Raw genomic sequence first — 23,370 nt, 5'->3', positions numbered from 1 at the left:
AATGAGTTAAACTGCAGGAATGTCTTAAAGACATAAAGACCTGGATGGCCGCTAACTTTCTGCTTCTTAATTCAGATCAAACTGAGGTTATTGTACTCGGCCCTGAAAAGCTTAGAAATATGGTCTCTAACCACGTTCTTACTCTGGATGACATTACCTTGGCCTCCAGTAACACTGTGAGGAACCTTGGAGTCATTTCTGACCAGGACATGTCCTTCAACACACATATTAAACAAATATGTAAGACTGCTTTCTTCCATTTGCGCAACATCTCTAAAGTTAGAAATATCCTGTCTCAGAGTGACGCTGAAAAACTAGTTCATGCATTTATTACTTCCAGGCTGGACGACTGTAATTCATTATTATCAGGATGTCCTAAAAACTCCCTGAAAAGCCTTCAGCTGATCCAAAATGCTGCAGCAAGAGTACTGACAGGGACTAGAAAGAGAGAGCAGATTTCTCCTGTTTTGGCTTCCTGTTAAATCCAGAATTCAAAATCCTGCTCCTCACATACAAGGTCTTAAATAATCAGGCCCCATCTCCTCTTAATGACCTTGTAGTTAGAGCAGGGCGATATGGCCAAAAATATTTATCACCATATACATTTGAAAATTTGTGATAACGATATAACTGACGATATAATTAACACGAGACAAAATACTTTACGACTCCACAACTTTATTAGTGCAAAAAAAAACCCATCAATGTATTTTCACTTAAACAAGCAGCTGTTTTTTATGTGCATTAATGTTATATAAAAATGTAACAGTGCAAATTCCTCGCTGACAGTTTAACCAAAAGGCGTTTCCAGTGGAAACTGGCCGACACATCCTCAGCATAACCATGTATAATATCCACAACACTTAAAAAGAGGTTAAACACACACAGTACGGTAATATCATGTTGAAGCACAGTACGTATCACTCCGCGAGGCTCCGCCTACGATAGCCGTAATGCTCCCACAATGCATCAAGCGGTGCGGCTTGGTAGCTCAGCAAAGTCGTACTGAAACATTTGACAGATTTTCGAGCGCCGTGCACATAAAATCGTTTCGAGGTCAGTAAACACAACCAGAGTTCATACATAAGGCACACGGGATTATAAGGGGCTCTGTCGACTTTCAGAAAAATCAAAGGATTGATTTTAAGTGCGCCGTATTTTCCAAACAACACGGTAATAACGACGGCCCGCTAGCATGCTCTACCAAAAATAGTGCTTTGTTGTGTATCTGACGGACGAAAGCCAAACCAGTTCCACACCAGTGAAGCTGCAGCATTTTTACAAACCAGTTCTGGTTCATCGTTTCATTCAACGATCCGCTCTCGCGCTTCTCATTCTGCGTCACCGCCATGTGCGTATGAAAACAAAGGCACTGCACATTTTACCCATATTTTATCACAATATTTCATTTTCTTATCGTTGCCCAAAATTATACCGGTATTACCGTGAACGGTATGATATGGCCCAGCCCTACTTGTAGTAGTAATAATAATAATAATAATAATGGATTGGATTTATATAGCGCTTTACAATACCACTATTCATTCACTCTCACATTCATACACTGGTGGAGGCAGCTACAGTTGTAGCCACAGCTGCCCTGGGGCAGACTGACAGAAGCGAGGCTGCCATATCGCGCCATCGGCCCCTCTGGCCAACACCAGTAGGACCATATCACCCTATTAGAGCACTTCGCTCTCGCTCTGCAGACCTACTTGTTGTTCCTAGAGTATTTAAAAGTAGAATGGGAGGCAGAGCCTTCAGTTTTCAGGCCCCTCTTCTATGGAACCAGCTTCCAGTTTGGATTCAGGAGACAGACACTATCTCTACTTTCAAGATTAGGCTTCAAACTTTCCTTTTTGCTAAAGCATATAGTTAGGGCTGGACCAGGTGACCCTGAATCCTCCCTTAGTTATGCTGCAATAGACGTAGGCTGCCGGGGATTCCCATGATGCATTGAGTTTTTCCTTTCCAGTCACCTTTCTCACTCACTATGTATTAACAGACCTCTCTGCATTGAATCATATCTGTTATTAACCTCTGTCTCTCTTCCACAGCATGTCTTTATCCTGTCTTCCTTCTCTCACCCCAACAAATCACAGCAGATGGCCCCGCCCCTCCCCGAGCCTGGTTCTTTCGAAGGTTTCTTCCTGTTAAAAGGGAGTTTTTCCTTCCCACTGTCGCCAAAGTGCTTGCTCATTCGGGGTCATATGATTGTTGGGTTTTTCTCTGTATCTATTATTGTACGATCTACTGTACAATATAAAGTGCCTTGAGGCGACTGTTGTTGTGATTTTGTGCTGTATAAATAAAATTGAATTGTTATGGCGTTAACGTCATTTTAACGAGATTAACACTGACAGCACTACTATTAACACATAGTGAGTGAAGAAGAAACACCCAGAACCCCCCAGCAGCTTGCACCTATTGCAGCATAACTAAGGAAGGATTCAGGAACTTTGACAATAGTGAGTAAGATTTGCTGTTGGTCAGCCTGTGACACCCCCTCCAAACAGCCCATGCCTTGGGTCAGCCTGTGTGTGTCTCTTTTCAGCATTATTCTAAACTTGATGCTGTGTAACGATTAGTCAGACCAAACTAGGTGTCCGTGCTGCAGAGTTCAGCAAACGTCACTCCAAGGCACTTTTTTTCACTAGAATGCTTTCTAGAAGGAGTCAGTGCAGAATATTCGACTGCAGCTGATGACATAAATCCATCTTTTATCGTCCTTCACTCGTTTTGCTCGTTCTTATACTTTCTGGACGCTGTTGTTTCTTTCAGGAATCCGTATGGGCAGCATGGGCCTGTTCCTGCAGTGTGCTACCTCAACCTTTTTCTCTCTGGTTATGAGTCGTTTGGTTCGGCATTTGGGATCCCGGTGGGTTTACCTGAGCAGCATGGTGAGCTTCACAGTCTCCGCTTTGGTCATCTGCCTGTCCAAAAGCGTCGTCTTGGTCACTGTAATGGCAGCTCTCACTGGCTATGCATACGCGACACTGCAGATCCTCCCTTACACACTCACCTGCCATTACCACAAGGAGATGGAGGTAAGTATAGAAGTAAGAACTGGATATTCAAAGACATGTTTTAGATGATTACAGTCAATGATTCCTTTCTCATTTCAGGTCTACATGCCAAAAAGAATAACCAAAAGCAGACATAAAAACGGTGTAACAGCCATGCGGGACTCTGTGTATTTGACTCCTGTGGAAGAGGAGGGTGGACTGAACCACCAAACGGGGCCTCCTTACAGGCACGCCTTGTTCAGCCAGGACAGTTACGAGTACTACCCCGGCCCGCAAAGCCAAAACGGTTCGTCTCACAGTGCCAACGCCCCCGAGCAGGACGAAGCCGAGTCGGGCTTTGAGAAACGCGGTGTGGGCTTGGACTTTGCCATCTTAGACAGCACCTTTCTCCTCTCTCAGGTTTTCCCCACCCTCTTCATGGGCATGATTGTTCAGTTTGCTCAGTCCGTCACTGCCTATATCGCTTGCTCTGCCATCTTTGGAGCTGTCGCCATCTACCTGGCCAGTCAGATTGTCTTTGACCAAAAGGACCTCAGAAACTGAGTGATGGGATCGCCAATAATCAACCCTTCAGGTTCCACGAGTGGTACTCGCTGCACTACTGTTCCCAGAAAGCCTTTTGCTAGTAAAAATTTTTTGCTTTCAGCGACACTCTGCATTAAGGTATATCTGTTAGCGTGTGGCATGTGAAACTGGCTTACCGAAGATAAAGTCAGGAGCCGTTTGCCGTGTTATAGCAGGAATTATCTGCTACCAGAAGAGTCACCACCTGCTCAGGTCCGATGAGGTACAGTGTGTACTGAAACCTATTGAATTCAACAGACGTGTCTCTTTAAAACTGTCACGGCATAATTTCTGTCCACCTTTTTCCTCAGGTACCTTCAAACAGATTTACTGTACAACCCGTCAACCTCGAATACACCAACTAACTTTTCTGAATCGTATTTTTTAATTATCTTAAGCTACGGTTTTACACAGTGCAGTCGGTTTTTGTCTTTGCTCACTCGTCTTCACTGTCACTAAGGCATTTTCCATAATGGTCATCTTACATAATGACATTTAAAATTAAATTAGGTGAGCGTGGGGGGGAGTCAATCTAATGCAAGATGGCAGAACAGACAAATTGGTTTCTTCAGAAATATGCTACTTTATTCATTAATTTGAGAGCCTCCAGAGATGGTCTTGCCAACTCTGTATGATCTCTTATTAGACCGTCCCTTCCTGCTAAATGTCATCATCTTTCTACTTTATAATCGACCTTTTTTCTGTCAAATGTGCTTTCGTCATTACACTTGTCTAGTCTCCACCATAAGTAAACTAACTCCATACGTGGGTGGGGTACATATGGGGATGTGGTAGTTCTGTTGGGCCATCAGTATCCATTTCTCCTCCTGGGATTGGTCACGTCCAGGAGGACGATGGCATGTGGGAGTCACCGAAAGGTGAAAATGTGACTTATTTTCTTCAGTCACAGCATCTCATCCTTATTTAACACCTATGGGAAATTTTGTACCAGTGGTAGACGGCAATCGCGTGCACCGTCAGGGTGTTTCATTCCTGCTGTATATTTCCAAAGATTTGGAGCGGCAATGCCAAGGCCTGTTCTGGCCCAAAGCCTTATTAGGAGACCTTTTTTTCTTTCAGCAGTCAGTGAGCTATACTCTGAGTCTCCTCTTATCCCTCCCTTCCTCGTCTAGTGCCATCTTTTAGTGCTGTTTACTGCGAATATTTGCATACATTTTTACTGTATAATCCCTATGGGAATTTGTTATGCAACGTGCTGAAGTGAAGTTTCTGACTGTGATGATTTAGCAATTAGGCTGTTCAGCTGAATGGGAATATCGCATCAAATGTCCTTTGTGTAGATAATCAAGAGAGGTAATCTAGACTAGTGGACTGCTTATCCTGTCGAGTAATAATAACACACTTTCCCCGTTGCCTAAGCCCCGTTTAAGTTTGTTTTTTTTTTTTTTTAAATGACAATCTAGGACATCCAGATGGGCTTGTTATATAATCCCAGACGTGAACGGTAAACACGCAGAGTGATGTCTTATGGATGCCCACGTCATAGCAACCGTTCTGGAAAACATCTCCCAAAAAGTTATGCAGTGCATGTCAACATTTGGTTACTGAAAATCATGCAAGCAAGGGCGATGGAGGCCGTGCGTGTTTGTATGTATGCATAACATGGAGGACAGATTGCAAGAAGTCATGAGTAAGTGTGAGAGTAATAGTTGGTATGACTCAAATGCAGTTTTTTGTTTCTTCTCTTGCTGCACCGACAGCAAGAGGAAAGAGTAGCCTGAATAATGCTTTACATCACGGAGCATCATCTTGGCCAAATGATGAAGAATCCATGTTTGTGTCAGTTCTTGCTGAGAATTTGTGTTGAGTCCTTCTTTTCTGATCCTACACAAACTGTTCGGTTGGTACAACAGAAGGATCCTATTTCCTGCATGGAAGACCAGAGAATTTGTCATGTTGACATTACTGCCAAGCAATCGACTTATCCTCCATGTCTAGCATTAACTGAAAGGTTGTTTTACAAGTGCCTGTACATTTTCCAAACATGTTTTGTACATATGTATTTATTTATTATGCTTCTATTACAATATAGCATGTATTAAAACTATTGGACTTTTTTTTTCGGCATCTGTCACAGGTGCAGGGGTGAAGGCTCTTTCTGTGAAAATAAATTATTTGTATAGATGTGTTATAGAAGCATTCATAAAGCTGTAATTTATTTTAATATTACCCATTTCACCCCCTCTGTTGGCTTTGGGGACACTGCAGAGCTCGTTGCTGAGGTCTGTTAAGCCCTTTACACAAGCGACATGGTTTGAGTTTCTTTTTCTGTTTTCATGGTTCATTTAAGAAATCGTGTCCTTTGTCAGCAGTGATTCGTCGGGGTCATACGTCTCATCAGTGGTCAATAAACAGTTTCCGTTAACTGCAGTTGTCTGTAACTGGATGAGTGGAGATGTTCTCCTTGTATTAAAACAAAGTGACTTAGTGATTTAAGGCCAGAAGTTGTGTTTGATTTTCTGTTTTATCACATGACTTCAGCTACTTATTTCAGAGTTTATATCATTTTCACTGTACACCTGTCAGGCTGTGTATAAATGTGCAGTTACCAAATAGATTTTATACAAAATAAAAGATCTGCGTTTTCAATGAGGTGGTGTCTTTGGTCCTTCATGCGACAGTGTTTAAAAATCAAACATTACATGACAGAGGTCAGAAGCGTTTCTTTAATTAAATCTGAAACAAGTTCTGGATCATTTATTTAAATGAGCCGTTTACAGCGTCCACAATTCTGCCAAAGCCGAAGCTTAAAGACATGAGCGCTACAAATGAACTTGGAAATGGTGCCATCCTTTGGAAATCTTGGGGAACTGATGTGTGCGAGAGAGCTGTTGGTGCGCAGCTGCGTTGGGCTCACTGACGCATGGACATACTGTTGGTGGCATTATCCATTACATGGAAAAGACGACAGGCTTTCATGTTACACGGAATGGCACGCCGACAATGTGCGCCGTTTCGTGACGGGCCTCTCCAGTGCTCCTCGTAGTTCTCACGAATGCGCCGTGAGAAATGCACGGCTTAGGGTATACGTGGAAAAACCTGACATGATTAAAATGACACGTTGGGCCTCCGTTACCCGGTCGTGCTGTTGAGTTCAGAGGCGCTCAGTGTCTTGTTCAAGGTCAGGGGGGCGGATGCTAGCCTGCACTGAAGGCTTGAACCTTGATCTTTGCCGTTTGTTGGTGCGAGCTCCCCGCTGGCTCTCTGGCCCAGCTGACATTTCAGTTTAGGCTTAAAAAAGCCTAGATTTGCTGGGGAAAAGTCTTAAACGTGGCAGGAAAGAAGAGCGACCAGCACAAGAGCCCTGTCATTGCTCTCCGGTGACAAGTGGGCCTGTTTTTACACCTTCCTTCTAAATAAGGAAGCGATCGGGTAGACATATGACCACCGACCCAATTTGGGAGCAGCCCGAGTGCCCGTCGCGTCCCATACCGCGGAACGCCAATAAGCTTTCTTCTCTTCCAGTTAGGCAGAAACAGCAGCTATCCCCCTCACATCTCCACAGACCTGCTGTTTTTTCTGCCTTTGCAATAACCCTGCGGGTGAAGTCAGCATGATGTCATCTAGGGATGCGATAGTCTTGGCGAGGTTGAAGGGTTTTTGGTGAGCGCAATATTCTGAACTCTTACCGAGAGAGAGAGGCTGTCAGAAAAGGGAGAGAGAGAGTGAGTGTGTGTGTGAGAGAGAGGGGCGCGGGGGAGCTGCAAAACATGGTAATCACCACCACCACCACCAACATCACCATCACCATCACCTCCAGCTCTGCCGCGCACTCTCCCGTCTCCTCTCCTCGTCTGCACCGGGGCTTGCGTTTCATGCCCAGAGCACTGATCTGTGCTCCAAAAATAACCCTCAGTCAGCATGCCGAAGGAAGCAAAACAAGAAGAGCGGTATTTTTAGGGTCATTAATTTTGACCACGTGGCCCGAAGGTAAACCGGATGGCCGTTGCGCAAAGGCTCCTCGTCAGTATGTCCTGCGAGGCCGGCACGCCGCACTGGACGCTGACCGCAGTGGTTCTCCTGGGCTTTCTGCTGGGGATCGTGTCAGCGTACCCTTTACCGAGCAGCAGGACAAATGCAACTTTACTGGAGAAACGATGGGAGACCCTCTTCTCGCGCTCTGTGCTCGGGATCTCCGGAGAGAAACCGGAGCTGAATTGGGAGAGTGACTATCTGCTGGGCATCAAAAGAGTGCGGAGGCTCTACTGCAACGTGGGCATCGGGTTTCACCTTCAGATCCTCCCCGACGGCAGGATAAACGGTGTACATAATGAAAACCAGTACAGTGAGTTATATCTCCACCAATGTAATGCAATAGACATAAAAGAGAGACGGTCAATAAGCATGGATCTGCGATGAGCAGGCTAGTCTATCCCCTCTATTCATTTGCATGATCGCGTCTCATCCGAGTCGGGGAGAGAACTGAATTTCTTCCACGGCAAAGACAAATCTGTTAAAGCACGTATCCATCAGTACTGAAAACCCCTCTTCCTCCCCCTCCTCCTCCAGCTCAACCATGTCACGAATGTATGGACGCTTTTAGACACAACTTATTTTTACGCAGCCCTCTGAGGGCGGTCCGGGAGACCAATAGCCGTGCACGCCGTGCAATTAGGACAGCTATTATTGCGATAACCACAATGCGCTAAATTAATGCGCCTGGATGCAAATGGAAGATGGGGTGAAAGATGCAGAACAAAGGCTCGGCATGCTGCGCAGCAACCTGCAAGGTTACACCCATAGACGCAGAGAAAGCACAATGCTACAGTGGCAAAACGCACGCACTTAGCCAGGATGCTCCTTTGGTATGTACCTCACTGCTCACTCTAACGTAACGCATCTTTGTCATGTATCAGGTCTAATAGAGATCTCGACGGTGGAGAGAGGAGTGGTGAGCCTATATGGAGTGAAGAGTGAGCTGTTTGTCGCAATGAACAGCCGTGGGAGGTTATACGGAACGGTAGGTATGCACAGTATTTCGTTTATTGTTCAGCACTGTTGGTTAATTGGATCCTGAAATCAGGACGCACTTGGAGCTCGATCCGCCTTTTTTCTGTTTGCCTGTCATAAATTGGAAAGAGACTCTTGCCTTATGTGGCTGCAGGGGAGCTGCACGCTACGGCCTGCGAAACCTATATTTCAGTTTCATCAGGAATTTCTAAAGCTATATTTAAAGCAAGTGTGCGAGGCCTGTTGGCCGATGGGTAAATAATGATGAGGTTAACAGATGAGGGATTTAGATCACAGGGCTGTACCGTGTGTGTGTGTGTGTGTGTGTGTGTGTGTGTGTGTGTGTGTGTGTGTGTGTGTGTGTGTGTGTGTGTGTGGGTCAGAGAGAAAGAGAGCAAGAGGAGGAGGGAAACCCCCCTGGTGACAAGAAACCTGTCAGCACAGTTGAAAATCGATTTTAATGGCAAATGGCGCAGCACACACATGTTGAGAGGCACATGGGCAGCACCTTCCACAGGCCTCCATAATCCTGCCCTTCAAACATGTTCACTTTATTTCTCTTGTTAAACATTTAATTCTACAAAAGACAATCTGTTCTTAAGAGTTTCCTGGCAGTTATTACTCATGACTTTGTTTGCTTGTTCTCCTCAACAGCCTTTGTGGTCTTTTGAAAATATGGATTCAGGATCCAATAAAACAAAATGACTCAGTGTTTTAAAGGCGCTGAAGATGCCTTGAGGTAGAGCAGGTTTTCTTTCAACATGGCAAGCAAGGTGACACATGGAAACCTCTGAGTTTCATCAGGGTTTTTATTGATAGCTGTCAGCTCAAGTCTTGTATTTGATATATTTTATATCCTCTGATTCTCTGAGGTTGAGCATTTTATTGCCTGAGGACCTCATCAGATGCTTTATAATTCTTCCTTTTAGTGTTTTGCAACTCCATCATCTCCTCCATTGCTTGACTTGGATAACTGGAGTACTCTGGGTCTTAATCAGAGTTTCAAGCTTGTGCATCTTATTATTGCCCAATGACCTCACATTCCCAATGTGATGGTAGCTAGAGCACAGTTTACATTCCTTTTATTTAGTTCGTCACTGAACTCCTCATCTGCTCTGTGTTTATTTATAAACAAAAGTGGGGCATAGAAACGACTCTTGGTCGATGCTGTTATCAGATTCTCCCACATGCCATCCTTTTAATGACCTTATCAGACAGGAAACACGTGCTTGTTTGAGCTGACGTGATCGGTTTGCTTTTAAGCACATTGATGACAGTTATTAGCTCCGAGTGGTGCGGGAAGGAACATTATGTTTAGTGGAGCCCTGCTGACACATGAATGTGATTGTGGAAAACATATTTGACAGACAGAATGTGAATCACTTATCTGGTCATGAGTGATGAAGCGTTAGCTTGAGAGCATGGTGATGATCTGATAAGAGACTGAATTAGGCCACATGGTCTCTGATGGCGAGTGTGACAGTTGCACACTGTGCAAGTCATGCATAGCCAGCTCAGCACAGCAGAGAAGGGTCAGATATTTCACAGTGTCAGATATTCAAAGACGAGCAGTTTTGTCTCCAAAATTGTTCTTATTTTATTTATTTGAGAATATTTGCTGGAGGTTTTAGGTCTGAAATATTGCATCTCAGAAAGCAATACTTGCAAGATTTGGAGTTAGATCAGATTGATAGCAGAAAGTAGGAGCAAGGCCTAGTATGGGTAATAATAAAAACCTGAAACCTTCAATGACTTATTGAGCTTTCAAGTTACCGGCTGACATTAAAAAAGCTCCGCTGGGTGGTTCCACAGAGCTGCAGTGGCTTTTCATTTAGTCAGGACAGCATTTTGGAGTAAAACACGTTTAATTCTTTATAGTTACTAAACACAGTCAGGTGGAAGCAGCCCCTCCCTGAGCCTGGTTGTGCCGGAGGTTTCTTCCTGTTAAAAGGGAGTTTTTCCTTCCCACTGTCGCCAAAGTGCTGCTCATAGGGGGTCATTGTTCATTGTTGTAGGGCCTACCTTACAGTATAAAGCGCCTTGAGGCGACTGTTGTTGTGATTTGGAGCTGTATAAATAAAATTGAATTGGATTTGACATAACTGTTTAAAGTAAATCCAAAAATCATTTTTTGAGTGCACAGCATTGCAGCGAAGTAACACAAACAACTGAAAAAATGATTCTTTAAAACCCACAACAGTGAGATTTCACTGTTTTTATTACTGTTCATTGCTCACAGTCTTATTTAAGCTTCAAACTTGTGTCTCTGTTTGCATTTGTGTCGAGCAGCTCGTTGTAAAGCATGTCCTGTCTCTTTGTCGCCTCCAGACAGTCTTCCACGACGAATGCAAGTTCAAGGAGAGCTTGCTCGCGAACAATTACAACGCCTACGAGTCTCTGGTTTACAGAGGATCCTACATCGCACTCAGCAAGCATGGCCGCGTGAAGAGGGGCAACAAGGCCACAACTGCCATGACTGTAACGCACTTCCTACCCCGAATATGACGAGCAAAAAGTGGCAATAACAAACGTATTTGCACATGTGGATTATCTCCCAGGTAACATAAATACCGTATACTACATACAAACACAAAAAAGACAAAAATGGACTATAAAATAAAGAAACACAGTTATATCTGATAGTATTTATTCAAACTTTATATGTATATTTGGGTAGTTTACTTTGTATTAGAAATGATCAAAAATGCCATTCTTTGCTGCTTTTGTGATTTTCATCCTTTTATGATATGAAGGGCACGGAGAGGCGTCGTTTGTCCCCTCTGGTTTTATGGGTGCTTGCTGGAATTGGTTGAGTTTTTGTCCTGTCGGTGGATGACAGCTCATCTTTTTCAAATGGATTTGTTATTACCTCAAAGCACCGTGTCCCAAGGATGTAGAAAATGTGTGCATGAAATTTTTACACAGAAGAATGCCTGTTTACTTCTAAGGTTTTTTTTGTTTGTTTTTGTTGTCGTCGTCGTCATCTATCAAGGACTATAGACATTTCCCACCCGTTGCATTTGCGTGTCTCTGTCACGGTCAGGGCAACTAGAGCACTTGAAAAAATAACGGTTGTTTTCTTCTTGCTTTGTCATGAGGTGGCGGTGCCTTGAATTCCTTCTTGCGGCCCCCCCTTACCCTTGCATGCGAGAAATGTGGTGCTCAAGTCAGAAATAGGAATGATACGCAAGTCATCACTCCCTCAGACACCACTGGGGGGGCTTTAGCCCAATTCCTAGAGGGCCAGAAGTTTTTTCACTTTATTTTCTTTCCATAATTAGATCAATTTAGTAAGCGAGACTCTACGCTGCACAGGACCCAGTGGAGCCTCTTGTTAAAAAGGAAAGCTGGATTTGGAGTCGCCATCACCTCCAAGGGAGCTTTGACAATCCCGGGGTTCGTTTGAACAGTTTTTGTAGCCGGATCATCAGTCCAAACTGAAAATGTGAATGTTTATGCATTGGCTTTCATCATGTATGCGGATTTGCCTGTTTTCTTCCTTTACATGGCGGAGGGACAGAATATCATAGACCTAACACTATGACGCAAAATACCCTCCATCTCTGCCTACTGTACATTTCCCCCGGTTCAAGTCGGTGCCGTCTGTTGCATCAGGCCTCTTACTCTACACTGCAAAGTTTATGTGACGATGAAGTTGGTTAAAGCAGCATGCTGAGTAAAATTACAGAGCAGGCACGGTCTGCTGCTTTAACTCGAAATAAATCGAGTGAAAAGCGACATTTACTCTCAGTTCAAGATCCTGGGATTTGCAAACGATCCTTACGGTGTCTCCGTTTTTGATATTTAGATAAAGCGGATCGTTTATGACAGAGTTTTTATGCATTCTTCAGATTGGTCACTGAGTCTCACAGGAGAGCGCCGAATATGAGCTGAACCAAAGGGTTACGTTAGTGATGTTCATATACAGCATATCATACTTGAATTTAACAACCTCTCATGCTCCTCTTTCTAATACTGTAATTTTCCATAGTAGAAACGAGAGGGCACAAGAAGCAAACAAAGCAAACGATAGCTAAGATGGACAGAGGAATCACTGAGTGTTTAAGTTGACGAACATGTGGATAATATCGGGTGAAATACCTGCGTGGCAGACTCGTGGGTCTCCTGTTAGTTAATCTTAGACTGGACGGTCATCGCAGGGACCTGAGAATCCTGTGCATCTGAGCCATTTTTGCGCAAAGGTCAGAGGCGTGGGCGATTTGCCCTCTGTGTTATTCGTGTAGCTGCGTTTCAGCCACGTCATTTTTGCTTTCTAAAGTTTAAAACCTGTTAGGCCATTTTCCTGATGAAAACAACGACAGTTCTCTTGTAATGTGCAATGAAAGTACTAATGATTTTCGCAACTTCTCAAGTATTTTAAATGCTGGAAGGAGGTGCTATCAAGCTGGCTTTGACCTTCATTATGCTACGAGTATAAGGCCAGCTCGGTGAAATATGATTAAAAGGAAGTAGCGAGGCACTTGTAGATATGTTATCATATTTTACCTCATGCCCTTTTAAACACTGACAGAATGTCTGTGAGCAATGGTTTATGCGCCCTTTAAGCTCCAGCTTCTGTCTAGTAGCAGAGACGAATGTGTGCGTAAGCACGTATGCATGTGTCCGACTGAGCACACTCCTGTCCTGTTCTGTTTCAGCCAGAACGACTGTAGCGATGATCAATTTACCTTAAGTCGGGAATGACGAGGCATTGTCCAGCCGTGCAAACTGACGCACGGTAGTAACGGAGAGGACAAAGATGAGAGCGACTGGAAGCAAAGCCAGTGAGTTGAGGGATGCGTGCAGCAGAAAAGCGCTGACTGTACAACAGCTATGTAGCAAAAGGCCTCGTGAAAAAGAATCAAACGCTTCCAGGAGAGGGGATGCTTATTTCTGAATACTGTGATCCAAGAGAGCAACTTGAAATGCCCAGGATGTCATGTGTGTATCTGAATACACCACTTATAAGTGTCTGTGGGGGATTTTGCCTTGAGCATCTTATTTGTCATTATGAGCGATCAGCCATCGAAGCAATGATCACATGTAGCTTTTTCTCTTGGCTGACCACATGAGGAAAAGGTCAGAGAGCTATTTTTGCTAATTTATCCAAAATATATAAAAGGTGCGTTTTTAATGGAGCGCAGAAGCAGTTAGCTGACGCGAAAGAATAAAAGCACGTGGTTTTGATGACGAGTAGTTTCTGTACGGCCCTGAGAGACACTGTCAGCACTGCAGGAACAGGAACGCCACAGCAGTTCCTCCAACATGATGCTTTCTGTTGAAATCGATATTGTGCACACACCAACTAAGCTTGGTTTTTACTTTCTAAGACTAAGGAAACATTTACTGTCGCAATTGTACGACTTTTGCATGTTGCTGTTCAGAGGCATAAAAGGTTGTATGATACCGCAGTAACGGAGAAAAGGTCCTCAACCTTTACTTCCTCAAGTCCTCATTATGCATGTAGTGTTCTGAACGGACTAGGTTTGTCTTACCCCTTTGATTAAGGATCCGGATCCAGGTCTGGGTTTTGCCATTGCGCTCATTATATATCTGTTCAGCTGGTTTCAAAACGTGTCGGTTCGTAGGGAACCGGAGGCCTGCGGGCGGCTCTGGGATCAGACTCCCGGTGTGCCACCGGCAGCCTTTGTGTTTCTCTCTCACTTTTCTATTCCTGCACTGAAAGGAGAGTACTTCCTCCGAGTCCACCCCCTCTTTTTTAACATATACCTCACCTTCTGCCTTAGTTCCGATTATTGAAATGATTGTAAATTAGTTTGAAACAACAGACTTCTCCAATCATTTGTTTCTGAAAAATATGATGATGAGTAAGTAAAATAATATATTGCAAATGGTTTTCCTTTTATTTTTGTACGTATGTGCTGTGCACAGCAGTCAACTGTATTCCTGAGACGATAATAAAATACGTTTTTGTAAAATCTGTTGCGAATCTTTTATTTTATTGTATCTAAGTTACTTCACACGCGCATGACAGGAATGACGGCAAAGACCAGAGAAAATCCGAGTACCAGCGCAAATGTTGAACCTGCAGCCAAAGTCTTTTTCATGAGTCAGTATGTAGCGCCCCCTCCTGGTGAAGAGGAAGGCACACTATGTATGTTTTTGGTTTTTTGCAGGTGTGGAAGCGTAGTTGCAAAGAAAATGGGTCAAGAATACAGCAGCCCTTTATGTTGATCTCATTTAAATTTTAATCTGAAAAAATATCATTTTTCTCCAATTACAATATAAGCAAAAACAAACACTAGCATCAGTTTGAATAGTGTGTGATTTCATTAAAGGCCATACAGTAACATGAATCTTCATTTTCCTCATGAATATGTGACATACTGCTAGTTTATATAGCTTCTGCTATAAATATATGCCATATAATCGCAGATCATCTGCACAATTTTCAATAAACATTACATTAGTATTCAAATGTAATCTTCCTTTGATGTTTGAGTTTGAAAGTTTTTTTTCCATTTTAAATAGACATGAATAAGAATGAGGCCAGGCTTTCCAGGAATAATTACAGGGCGGGAACTCTTGTAAAAGATAACGAGAGCAGCGGAAGTGTGTGCAGTTTAATAATAAGCACAGGATAAATCATTTAGCCTGATACTGTGACGCAACAGAGGGCCAGTCATTAAGAAACGACCAATTTTAGACGAATCTAATTGATCTTTATATAACGCTTTCATAAATGTTACATTTCTAACAACACCTGAGGTCAAGTAACAAGAAATATGAGCAAAAATTGTGAAAACCCGTCATTAATGTCAAAGAATGACCGTCAGTCATTTCTTCTTCTGCACTTTCTTATCTCTAGACTTTAAGCTCTGTGCTAGATTTTGTTAGTTAAACTTGAACACATGAGAAATTTTACTTCCACGTAGGGGAGAAAACTGTTTTTTATGCATGTGTGATGCATCGTGTTTCCATACAGCTTACTTCAATTGCATCTAGGCAACCCTTAACTGCTGCAGCCAAGCTTGGAGTCATTTTGGTAAATGAGTTAGCCAGTTTATTGACCCTCTGTTTAAATAGACCCGTTGGACTTTCTCCTCCTCCAGTAGCGGACCACATACCATCCTGAACATTCGTGCTTTTAGAAGGCCTTTAATTGCCATCGATCATGCAACTGGCTTCCTTCTTAGTCATCCTGATTGCTGGACATGTGTCTGTACCAGTGGATTGTAGGCCAAGGCTCCAGGATTCAGAACAACTAGCTCAACATCAGCAGGGTCGATTGAACGCGGCAACAAATGCAGATCCATCTGCCGGTATGGGACGCTTCTACTCTGTGCTGAATGGACCAATGAGACACAGCATTTACAGCGGCTTTCTGGGTAAGTCTGCATATAAACACACAACTGGAACCGCTTATACAGACAATCCTCTGCAATAATAAAGGAAAATGTTAAGTATGACCGACTTTGCTTACTTGATTTTGAAGAGGGTAAATATCAGCTTTGGATCTGAAAGGAAGTTCAGGAAAATCAGAGAAAAACTGAACCAAACAAAACAAAAAAGAAAGTTTGAGATTAATTCTGTACATTTATAAACTTCAAAATATATTTTCAAATTTAAAAGCAGAATATTGTTAATCAAATAATTTTTCTTGTTACATTTGTTAATAGAAAATGTGCTTTTTTTTCAGTCACTTTGCCTGTGAGAACAGCTTCCAGCAACTTTGTGTCAATATTTGATTTGAGAAGAAAGCATTTCATCTGCATGGACTTTAAGGGAAAGCTGTACATATCTGTGAGTATTGTTTTAGATGTTCTTAGTTTGAATGAAGTCACAAAGTGCCAAAAACAGACCATAAACATTTTCTTTCTACCAAACAGAGGCAAAGGGACAGAGAAGACTGTCTCTTCCAGGACATTTGGTTAGATTTAGTAAGCCACCATCATGTGTTTTACTCTACAAGCGGGAGAAGGCTGCTCAGACTACAAGGAGGTCATCTGCGAGTGGCACATGGCGAGCCGCCTGAACACTACTTAGCCCCGCTGAAGAGGCTCTTGAATCCCTCGGTTAAAAGACAGAGAAGGAGCGAAGAGGTGAACCCCTCTGATCCTTTACGAACAGAAGCAAATCCCTCACGTTCTGGAAAAGATCTCAGAGATGCAGATCACGTTCGGCCTGAACAGGCTCAGACAGGCGCTGTGTCTAAAGAGACCATCGCCTCCTGCGACGACCCCCTGTCTGTCTTACAGCCCAACGCGCCTGGAAGCCCTGTGAAGACTAACATTGCAGACCAAGCCTAAGTCGCGCAGCATCACTCATCCATAGAAGATATTTCCCGGGATAAATCTGGCTGACCATTAAGAGCCATAGAAACCGTAGTCCCTTATTTCTAGACCTGGTTGAAAAGGTCTGAAAAGACCTGTTGATTAGAGGCCAAACTGACATCTAAACTCTGCACAGTCGTCGAGGCTGAAGTCGGTTCCAAAGCAAAAGTTTATTGGACACAGATAACAGCCGTCGCTTCAGTGATGCACATGCAGGTGTCTGTTTTTGTTTGTTGGGATGTGAAATGGTTGGACAGTAAAACAGTGTCTGCTTCAGGTCCACAACTAGAATTAGTGGATTGTCTTTTTCAAAATATTAAAACACATCTATGCTATTTATATATGCATATATCTACACGTAAGCAGGTTATGTCTCGGTGTCTGATGCATGGTGTGTGAGCTTCTCACAGGGTGGGCAGCATGTCAGTGCTGCCTGACAGTAACAGTGAGCGGCTTTGAATCTGCTGGTCGTCTGAGGAGTTTGCACCGTCCCAAAAAAGGAAGATCACGTTTCTAATGAACTCAAACGGTGCCTTTGCACTTGTAAAGTCATGCTTTGCTGGGTGGGGAGATACTGACCTTCCTGGAGTTTTTATGGAGCTAACCCTTTTGTATGTACTCATAAACCAAGTTACATCACAGGGGCTCGTGCAGGTCTCCTGTTTGAAGATAATGGTCTGGGAACACTCGACATAAGTTTGGTCCAGTTTGCTGCTGTCCTTTAACCTCTTTGGTGAGGAGAATTTGAACCTCTGGGTCAGATATGTCAATATTTGTTCAAATAATTGTTTAAATCATCCAACAACTCTTGAAGTGTTGCTGAAAAACAGCAACAAGAACAACAAAAAGACGAATGATGCTGTTGTGACTGGGAAAAAATATCTCCTGTATGCAGCTTCCATAAAAATGTCAAAAATGTATCAGGTGCTGGACACCAACAGTCACAGCAATACAAACGTATTTATTTATTGAGCTGTTTTAATGACGTCCTTGCTCGCCTACTGTTTTATTATTTATATATATTGGTTGGTGTATCATTTCTGATGTTAATAAAATAAATTGTAAGTATCTGGAACATCTTTTGCTTCTTGTTTTAAGCAGAAGATGAGTCATTTTCAAACGCACGGCTGAGACATTTCTCATGTGCATTATTGTCAGATTACGTCCTCCTCCTCTAAGATGCCTGTCAAACGAAAATAAACGGGATCTGCAAACGTGGAAGTCCCAGTTAGCTGAAAGCATTTGAGTGATTTAAGATTAAAAGACTCTTTTAAAATCTTACTGACAATAAGTGTCACACAGTTCTCATGAAGGCAGCAAAACCGAACAAAAACAACTAAAATGACCTAAATAATGAAGCCCACTTACAGGAATGAAAATTAAAGGTACGCAACATGAAAAGATGAGTAAATAACAACCAGCTGAGTTTATTGAAACGACTTTATCAGGAAAGAACCATCACAGGTGCAAACGTACATTTTTACATCAGTAAAGCATTTCAGTAGTCGCACACGCCACAGACTCCTTTAGCTAAGAAACAGCAGCTTTTACTCTAAATAAATGTGTGGACTGAAAAACAGCCACACAGAGTCCGTTCACGCGTTCCACAGTTTAATGGGCTCGTAACATTCGTCCGTCCTTGTTGACTCAAGTGTTAATTCACAACAATGGGAAAGGAACTGATTTCCAAAGAGTAAACACTACTCCGAGTTCTTGTGCAGATTTCTGGACCCCTACAGGAGAAATTCAGAAACGAGGCCTCGCTAAACCACAGAGTCGCCCACGTATGTAGCAACGAACAGCCAGACAATAACAACGCGATGACGAAATTTCCTGCAACACAAACGATCCGAGGCTTTAATTACTGTTTAAACGAACCCTAAGAAAAGGACGTAACAGGTCACGATCTGCGTTTCACGTGGTCCCCTCTGTGGATAAAAACACAGCGGATCCCTGATAATATGAACTCGTCGTCTTGTTTCCTCACGGTTATTATAAACCGACAAAGGCCCGTGTTCGGACTCAGAGAGAACACGTGTGCTTGATCAGAACCCAGAGGTAAGCGGCAGTGCAATTCCTCCACAAAGTAGCGCACCACCATGCACATGTAAGCCCCATGGGTGACCACCAAAGCATGGACGGGGATATCCTTGACCCCATCGTCGGCCTTCCCCTCAGTAGGAGTCGTCTGTGACGGAGCAGGTAACGACGAGTCGTCCTGCCCTCTCTCGCTGAAGTGTTCGGCCCCAATTTGCTGAAGCATTTTCTCCAGAAACTCTTTGAACCGCATCTTCACCTGAGCAGAGCAAAAATCTGTTATGAAAAGTTCTCCTGCTTCTATTGTTGTACATACTGTAGAATGAGACCCAGGCTTCCTACGGCGCTGAGGGATAAAGGTTAAAGGTCGTTTTTTTCATAGTCACGTCCTTTGGTATAAAAACTGCACATCTTTCTGATGCAACAACCTGCAACTTGTTTAAAAAAGGGAGGGAGCAGGCCTTTTGCAGAGGATTTGAGTGCTCTGTGCTTGTGTCAAATCTATATTTGAAGATCAGCGTCACCATCACGATGTGCTGGTCACGTCCTGGATTTGACCAGAGTTCATGTCCAAGCTAGAACATAATGGACGAAGTCTGACGAGGTATCTTGGAAATAGAACATCCTTCCCTCCAACAACCCCTCCTCCTCCTCACATCCTGTCCTATCACACACACACACACACACACACACACACACACACACACACACACACACACACACACACACACACACACACACACACACACACACTCAGTTCAGACATTCAGTCATGCAAAGAAGACAATGATATGCTAATCATAACTTTATAGAGCTAGGAGGTGAATGCTTCCTGCCACCTAGTGGAAGTATGTGTACATTACACCAAGATACCTGGTATCAATCCAGAGTGTGCGGAAAGATTTAATTTTAGTGTAATATGTGCAAAAGATCCCACTTTAGAAAAAAAAGCTTAAGTGGGATCTTTTGCATCAGAAACATATTTGAAGGAATATATAAAGGAACTGGGCAGCACGGCGGTGAGCTGGTTAGCACTGCAGCCTCAGTTCTGTGTCTCTCTCTGTCTTTGCTCAGACCGGTGACCTGTCCAGAGAATAGGCTCCAGCCCTGAACTGGATGAGCGTTAGAGGATGGATTGAAGATGAAGAAGAGAGCAAACAGAGATACGAGGAAACTCAGGAAAGAAATAATCTACAGACAATTCTGCGATGGAATCAAAATGTTGTAGTTCGTGACCTGTGAGTACTTCGAACTCGAGACTTCATTTTAATCTTAACTAAACAACTGTAAAACTTTATGGCTATATCGTGCTGGAACCAAGTACTCAAATGCACCTTTGTGACTGATCTTTATACACGATGTGTTACCAGGAACCACATTAACACACAAACATGAAGTAAATAAATAAATAAAACCAGAGGCCTGTGCTAAGAAGCAAGATTTCATATTATATGGGCAACGTCAGGGCTAACCCTGGGTTTTCTGTATGTCCACGCTAACCTATGCTAACCTGCTCCAAAGCAGGTCCGGTTGACCAGCTGACCAATCGATTCTCTATTTGCATCACTGTGAGGGTCTAAAGTTTTTCAGCAGCATCTAATATCTTTGCATTTCCCTGTTGAGCAGTACGAAATATACATTCTTAGATAGAGCTTATTTTTTCCTGTTGGCTGCAAACAGTTTTACAACTAAAGCATGAACACATGATCCCATCTATTTGTATCCCACTTGCTGTCCTTATATCAAATGTGCGTTTCAAACCAAGGCTGCAGCTGAAAGGATGAAACATTTATTTAATCAAACAGTTGATTATAATCCATCATATTTTCCCATGTTTTGATGACTAACTCAGCACTATTAATACTAAAGTGCTCTTCCACTCACGCTGCTGTGCTGTGTTTAACTTCTTCATGTTTTTGCTATTATATAATTCTCTTTGTAAAATCAGCTGATCAACTGCTGGTATTCTTATGCATAGCTGTGATTGGTCAGATGCTGCCAACACCACATCTTTCATGTGAATGCGGGTGGGAAACCCTCGGTAACTAAACGAGTTGACAGCCAGCTTTATGTGACCGCTTATCCTTACTGCCGATGATAGCGTGTATCCAGATAAAAGAAAGATACCCTGGGTATGTTGAGCCGCTCTATGGTTCAGGGGTCGGGTTCAAAAGATTACAGATGTTATTAATGTCACATAAATAACAGAAAACCAGATAATCAGCAGGGATGCAAGGACCTGACATCAATAGGGTGACTTTTATGGCCCGTGTTTATCACCAGTGCCACATCTGTTTTTGAGATGAAGAGTGGAAAAACAATAGAACTGTGAGTGTTTTTCATCTTTTTGTTTTTAGCATTTTGTTGTTTCCCAAGAATAAAAAGAAAGTAAATAATTCAGTCTTGGCAATAGGCCTGAATATTATTTATTTTTTATATTATTTTCATTACCAGTGATCCAGAATTTCACCAAGACTCTCTCCTTTTACAATAAGACAACCTCAGCCTCACCTGCTCCTGCGTCTCTCCTCCCGGAGGTGTGAAGCCTGGAAACGTCTGACCAGCCGCCTCGGCCATGTCTTTGACGTCCTGTAACCGCCTCCCTTCAGCTATCCCAAAGCTCTGAAAGATCAACTTATTCATTGGCACGTAAACATCTGATCAATAAGTTTTCTCGTAAGTTTTGAGGTCACTCGCCTTTTCTATAAGCAGAGGGTCACACACCATTTCTAGAGCGGAACAGCTGCTGTTGTGCTTCATTATTGTTTCGGTGGTCTGGATGGAAAAACAAAAACAAAATGTAATCTGATTACAGAGAGGAGGAGGGTGGCTTTTATAAGTCTGCCACGAGTACTCAGTCAGAATTACATAAGTGCTCAGTGTTCAAAGGTCCGACTGCATTTATCTTCTAACTGAGCCTTCATTTAGATCTCATCTCCACACCTGTGAACTTTTATGACACACAGAAACAAATCCACAGACTCACAAGATAAAATCAATCAATCAAACTGGATCTTTTGAAAGGCCAGACGCTTTTTTTTACACTGCTGTTGTATAAGGTTCATAGTTTACCTGTTTTGCCCGCAGCATGTTGCTAACAAACACGTTGGTGAACTTGACATGGGCGAGGTATCGCCCTGCAGCTTCTGCCTGCTGCAGCCCAGCCTCAGACAAAGGTGCGTCTATAGCCTGGCCTGGGTGGAAGGAAAAGGGGAAATTAGAATAAAGCAGCTCCCTTATTCTATTTTTTTTTTTACCCAAAACAAGTAATTTTATTCTAATGAAACAAATATTTAGAATCATTCTTTACCTTGCAGCAGACCATCTTTGTTGTACTGAGTTTCCCCACTGTAGGAAATAAATGACAGGAGATAACACTGACAGAGTTTGGTGCTCAACAGGCACTCGTTTGATTTCACATCTGTTACCACATGAATGCAAATCTTTTATTACGTGTTGCTCACAGCCATGACGTTCTGTATGCCCAAAGCTGTACTTATACTTTTAATGGCGACTGGCTACTAACACGTCTTTTTGATGATTCAGTTATTTTGAATCACTTAATCAAAATGGCCAAAATAAATGCATAAATCAACAAATGTCAGGATAAAAAGAAATTCACAAGTTCTCAGTTACAGATTGAACCCCAGTGACACGCAAACTGCAAATAAATTACAAAGACAACAAACATTTGGAGTCTGCACTGCTAATTTTGATTTTATTTTCATGGTATCTTCGGACAATATGTGGTGTGTGTAAGTGGTTTTACCTTTGACCCACAAAAATCCGTTTTTTGTTTTTGTACATGAATGAACCTTTATTGTTCCGCGTTTATTCTGCCCCCTGGTGGCCATCGTGAAACGTCGCACAGACTAAACAAACGGTACAAACCCGCTGGGAGAGTCACAGTCTTATCATATATTCTTATCATATATTCCTCGTTTCAGCTTAGAAGCCGCTCTCCGTGAACTCCGGTTAAGACCACGATAGAAATAAACAGTCCGTCACTGCTACACGTTTTAAAACCCCTCCAAACACGACAGACTGAAGTCTGTCAAAGTACAAGTCGCGCTCCTCGGAACCCTGTGGTGCTGAACTTCATATATTATCGTCGGATGAACTTACTGTCGAACAAGGGTCAGCCCAAATGTTAGCGTTTTCATGCTGCGGAAGGCAGAGACCGGGTAAAGACGCATTACTCATTGCACGAGTCTCACACGGTGACGGAACATGGGAACACTGGTTTATGGCGTCAGGGTGAAATTACAGCTGCCCACAGAAGCGCATCACCCCCACAGATATATTTAGCCCGACACCATCCACTGCACGCTTGTAGGGTACAGATCTTATTATGAAGATGAACTCTGGAAAGGTGTCGACACACCTGTGATCAGTCACTGACTACGACATCCAGGGGAGATTAATTGAGCAGCTACTGAGATTGGGAGTTTTTCTTAAAGAGAGTCCAGGTTACAAAA

At 43.0% G+C, this 23,370-nt stretch overlaps 4 protein-coding genes across 12 annotated transcripts in view; 3 read left to right on the top strand and 1 right to left on the bottom strand.

Annotated features, from left to right (window-relative positions):
- Window positions 1-6,203, top strand: part of LOC113027154 (solute carrier family 45 member 3) — a 48,324-nt gene extending 42,121 nt beyond the window's left edge. For 6 of the 7 annotated variants that reach the window (XM_026176729.2, XM_026176730.2, XM_080303975.1 and 3 more), the window contains 2 exons: window positions 2,782-3,047; window positions 3,126-6,203. In XM_026176729.2, coding sequence (XP_026032514.2) covers window positions 2,782-3,047; window positions 3,126-3,569 — 710 coding nt within the window. In that variant the 3' untranslated portion in view covers window positions 3,570-6,203. The remainder of the gene's footprint in view (window positions 1-2,781; window positions 3,048-3,125) is intronic. The other variant, XR_013910165.1, reaches the window with a different exon arrangement.
- Window positions 6,204-6,242: 39 nt separating this feature from the next.
- Window positions 6,243-14,500, top strand: LOC113027158 (fibroblast growth factor 6). Of its 2 annotated transcripts, none has more exons than XM_026176738.2 (3): window positions 6,243-7,896; window positions 8,468-8,571; window positions 10,890-14,500. In XM_026176738.2, exons 1-3 carry the CDS (start codon window positions 7,551-7,553, stop codon window positions 11,064-11,066), a joined length of 627 nt encoding a protein of 208 aa, XP_026032523.1. In that variant the 5' UTR covers window positions 6,243-7,550; the 3' UTR covers window positions 11,067-14,500. The 2 variants fall into 2 exon arrangements, with proteins under 2 accessions (XP_026032523.1, XP_026032522.1); XM_026176737.2 differs by having other exon boundaries at window positions 8,468-8,575.
- A 1,059-nt stretch (window positions 14,501-15,559) lies between these two features.
- LOC113027156 (fibroblast growth factor 23-like) lies at window positions 15,560-17,143 on the top strand. The gene is made up of 3 exons (XM_026176736.2): window positions 15,560-15,910; window positions 16,222-16,325; window positions 16,412-17,143. The coding sequence occupies exons 1-3, from the start codon at window positions 15,697-15,699 to the stop codon at window positions 16,829-16,831; spliced, it is 738 nt and encodes a 245-aa protein (XP_026032521.1). The 5' UTR covers window positions 15,560-15,696; the 3' UTR covers window positions 16,832-17,143.
- Window positions 17,144-18,258: 1,115 nt separating this feature from the next.
- tigara (TP53 induced glycolysis regulatory phosphatase a) lies at window positions 18,259-23,197 on the bottom strand. 2 transcript variants are annotated; one of them, XM_026176735.2, is made up of 6 exons: window positions 23,018-23,197; window positions 22,203-22,240; window positions 21,965-22,086; window positions 21,617-21,667; window positions 21,404-21,514; window positions 18,259-19,151 (listed from the first exon to the last, which is right to left on the bottom strand). In XM_026176735.2, exons 1-6 carry the CDS (start codon window positions 23,086-23,088, stop codon window positions 18,756-18,758), a joined length of 789 nt encoding a protein of 262 aa, XP_026032520.2. In that variant the 5' UTR covers window positions 23,089-23,197; the 3' UTR covers window positions 18,259-18,755. The 2 variants fall into 2 exon arrangements, with proteins under 2 accessions (XP_026032520.2, XP_026032519.2); XM_026176734.2 differs by having other exon boundaries at window positions 21,590-21,667; window positions 23,018-23,196.
- Between the last annotated feature and the right edge of the window lie 173 nt (window positions 23,198-23,370).

Source organism: Astatotilapia calliptera, chromosome 7 (assembly GCF_964374335.1).
Source record: "Astatotilapia calliptera chromosome 7, fAstCal68.1, whole genome shotgun sequence".
In the NCBI taxonomy this organism is placed as follows: Eukaryota; Metazoa; Chordata; class Actinopteri; order Cichliformes; family Cichlidae; genus Astatotilapia; species Astatotilapia calliptera.
The sequence above is the reverse complement of the archived record's forward strand: the minus strand, read 5'-3'. Positions and strand labels throughout refer to the sequence as shown.

What these genes read in the sequence shown, in the direction of transcription:
- LOC113027158 (XM_026176737.2), top strand. Translation starts at nt 7,551, where the DNA reads ATGGCCGTTGCGCAAAGGCTCCTCGTCAGTATGTCCTGCGAGGCCGGC. An exon ending in ACATAATGAAAACCAGTACA is followed by an intron (nt 7,897 to 8,467) that starts GTGAGTTATATC and finishes GTCATGTATCAG; the next exon opens with GTCTAATAGAGATCTCGACG. An exon ending in GAGGTTATACGGAACGGTAG is followed by an intron (nt 8,576 to 10,889) that starts GTATGCACAGTA and finishes TGTCGCCTCCAG; the next exon opens with ACAGTCTTCCACGACGAATG.
- LOC113027156 (XM_026176736.2), top strand. Translation starts at nt 15,697, where the DNA reads ATGCAACTGGCTTCCTTCTTAGTCATCCTGATTGCTGGACATGTGTCT. An exon ending in CATTTACAGCGGCTTTCTGG is followed by an intron (nt 15,911 to 16,221) that starts GTAAGTCTGCAT and finishes CTTTTTTTTCAG; the next exon opens with TCACTTTGCCTGTGAGAACA. An exon ending in AGGGAAAGCTGTACATATCT is followed by an intron (nt 16,326 to 16,411) that starts GTGAGTATTGTT and finishes TCTACCAAACAG; the next exon opens with AGGCAAAGGGACAGAGAAGA.
- tigara (XM_026176734.2), bottom strand. Translation starts at nt 23,088, where the DNA reads ATGCGTCTTTACCCGGTCTCTGCCTTCCGCAGCATGAAAACGCTAACA. An exon ending in ACATGCTGCGGGCAAAACAG is followed by an intron (nt 21,668 to 21,964) that starts GTAAACTATGAA and finishes TTTTCCATCCAG; the next exon opens with ACCACCGAAACAATAATGAA. An exon ending in GAGGAGAGACGCAGGAGCAG is followed by an intron (nt 19,152 to 21,403) that starts GTGAGGCTGAGG and finishes TGCTCTGCTCAG; the next exon opens with GTGAAGATGCGGTTCAAAGA.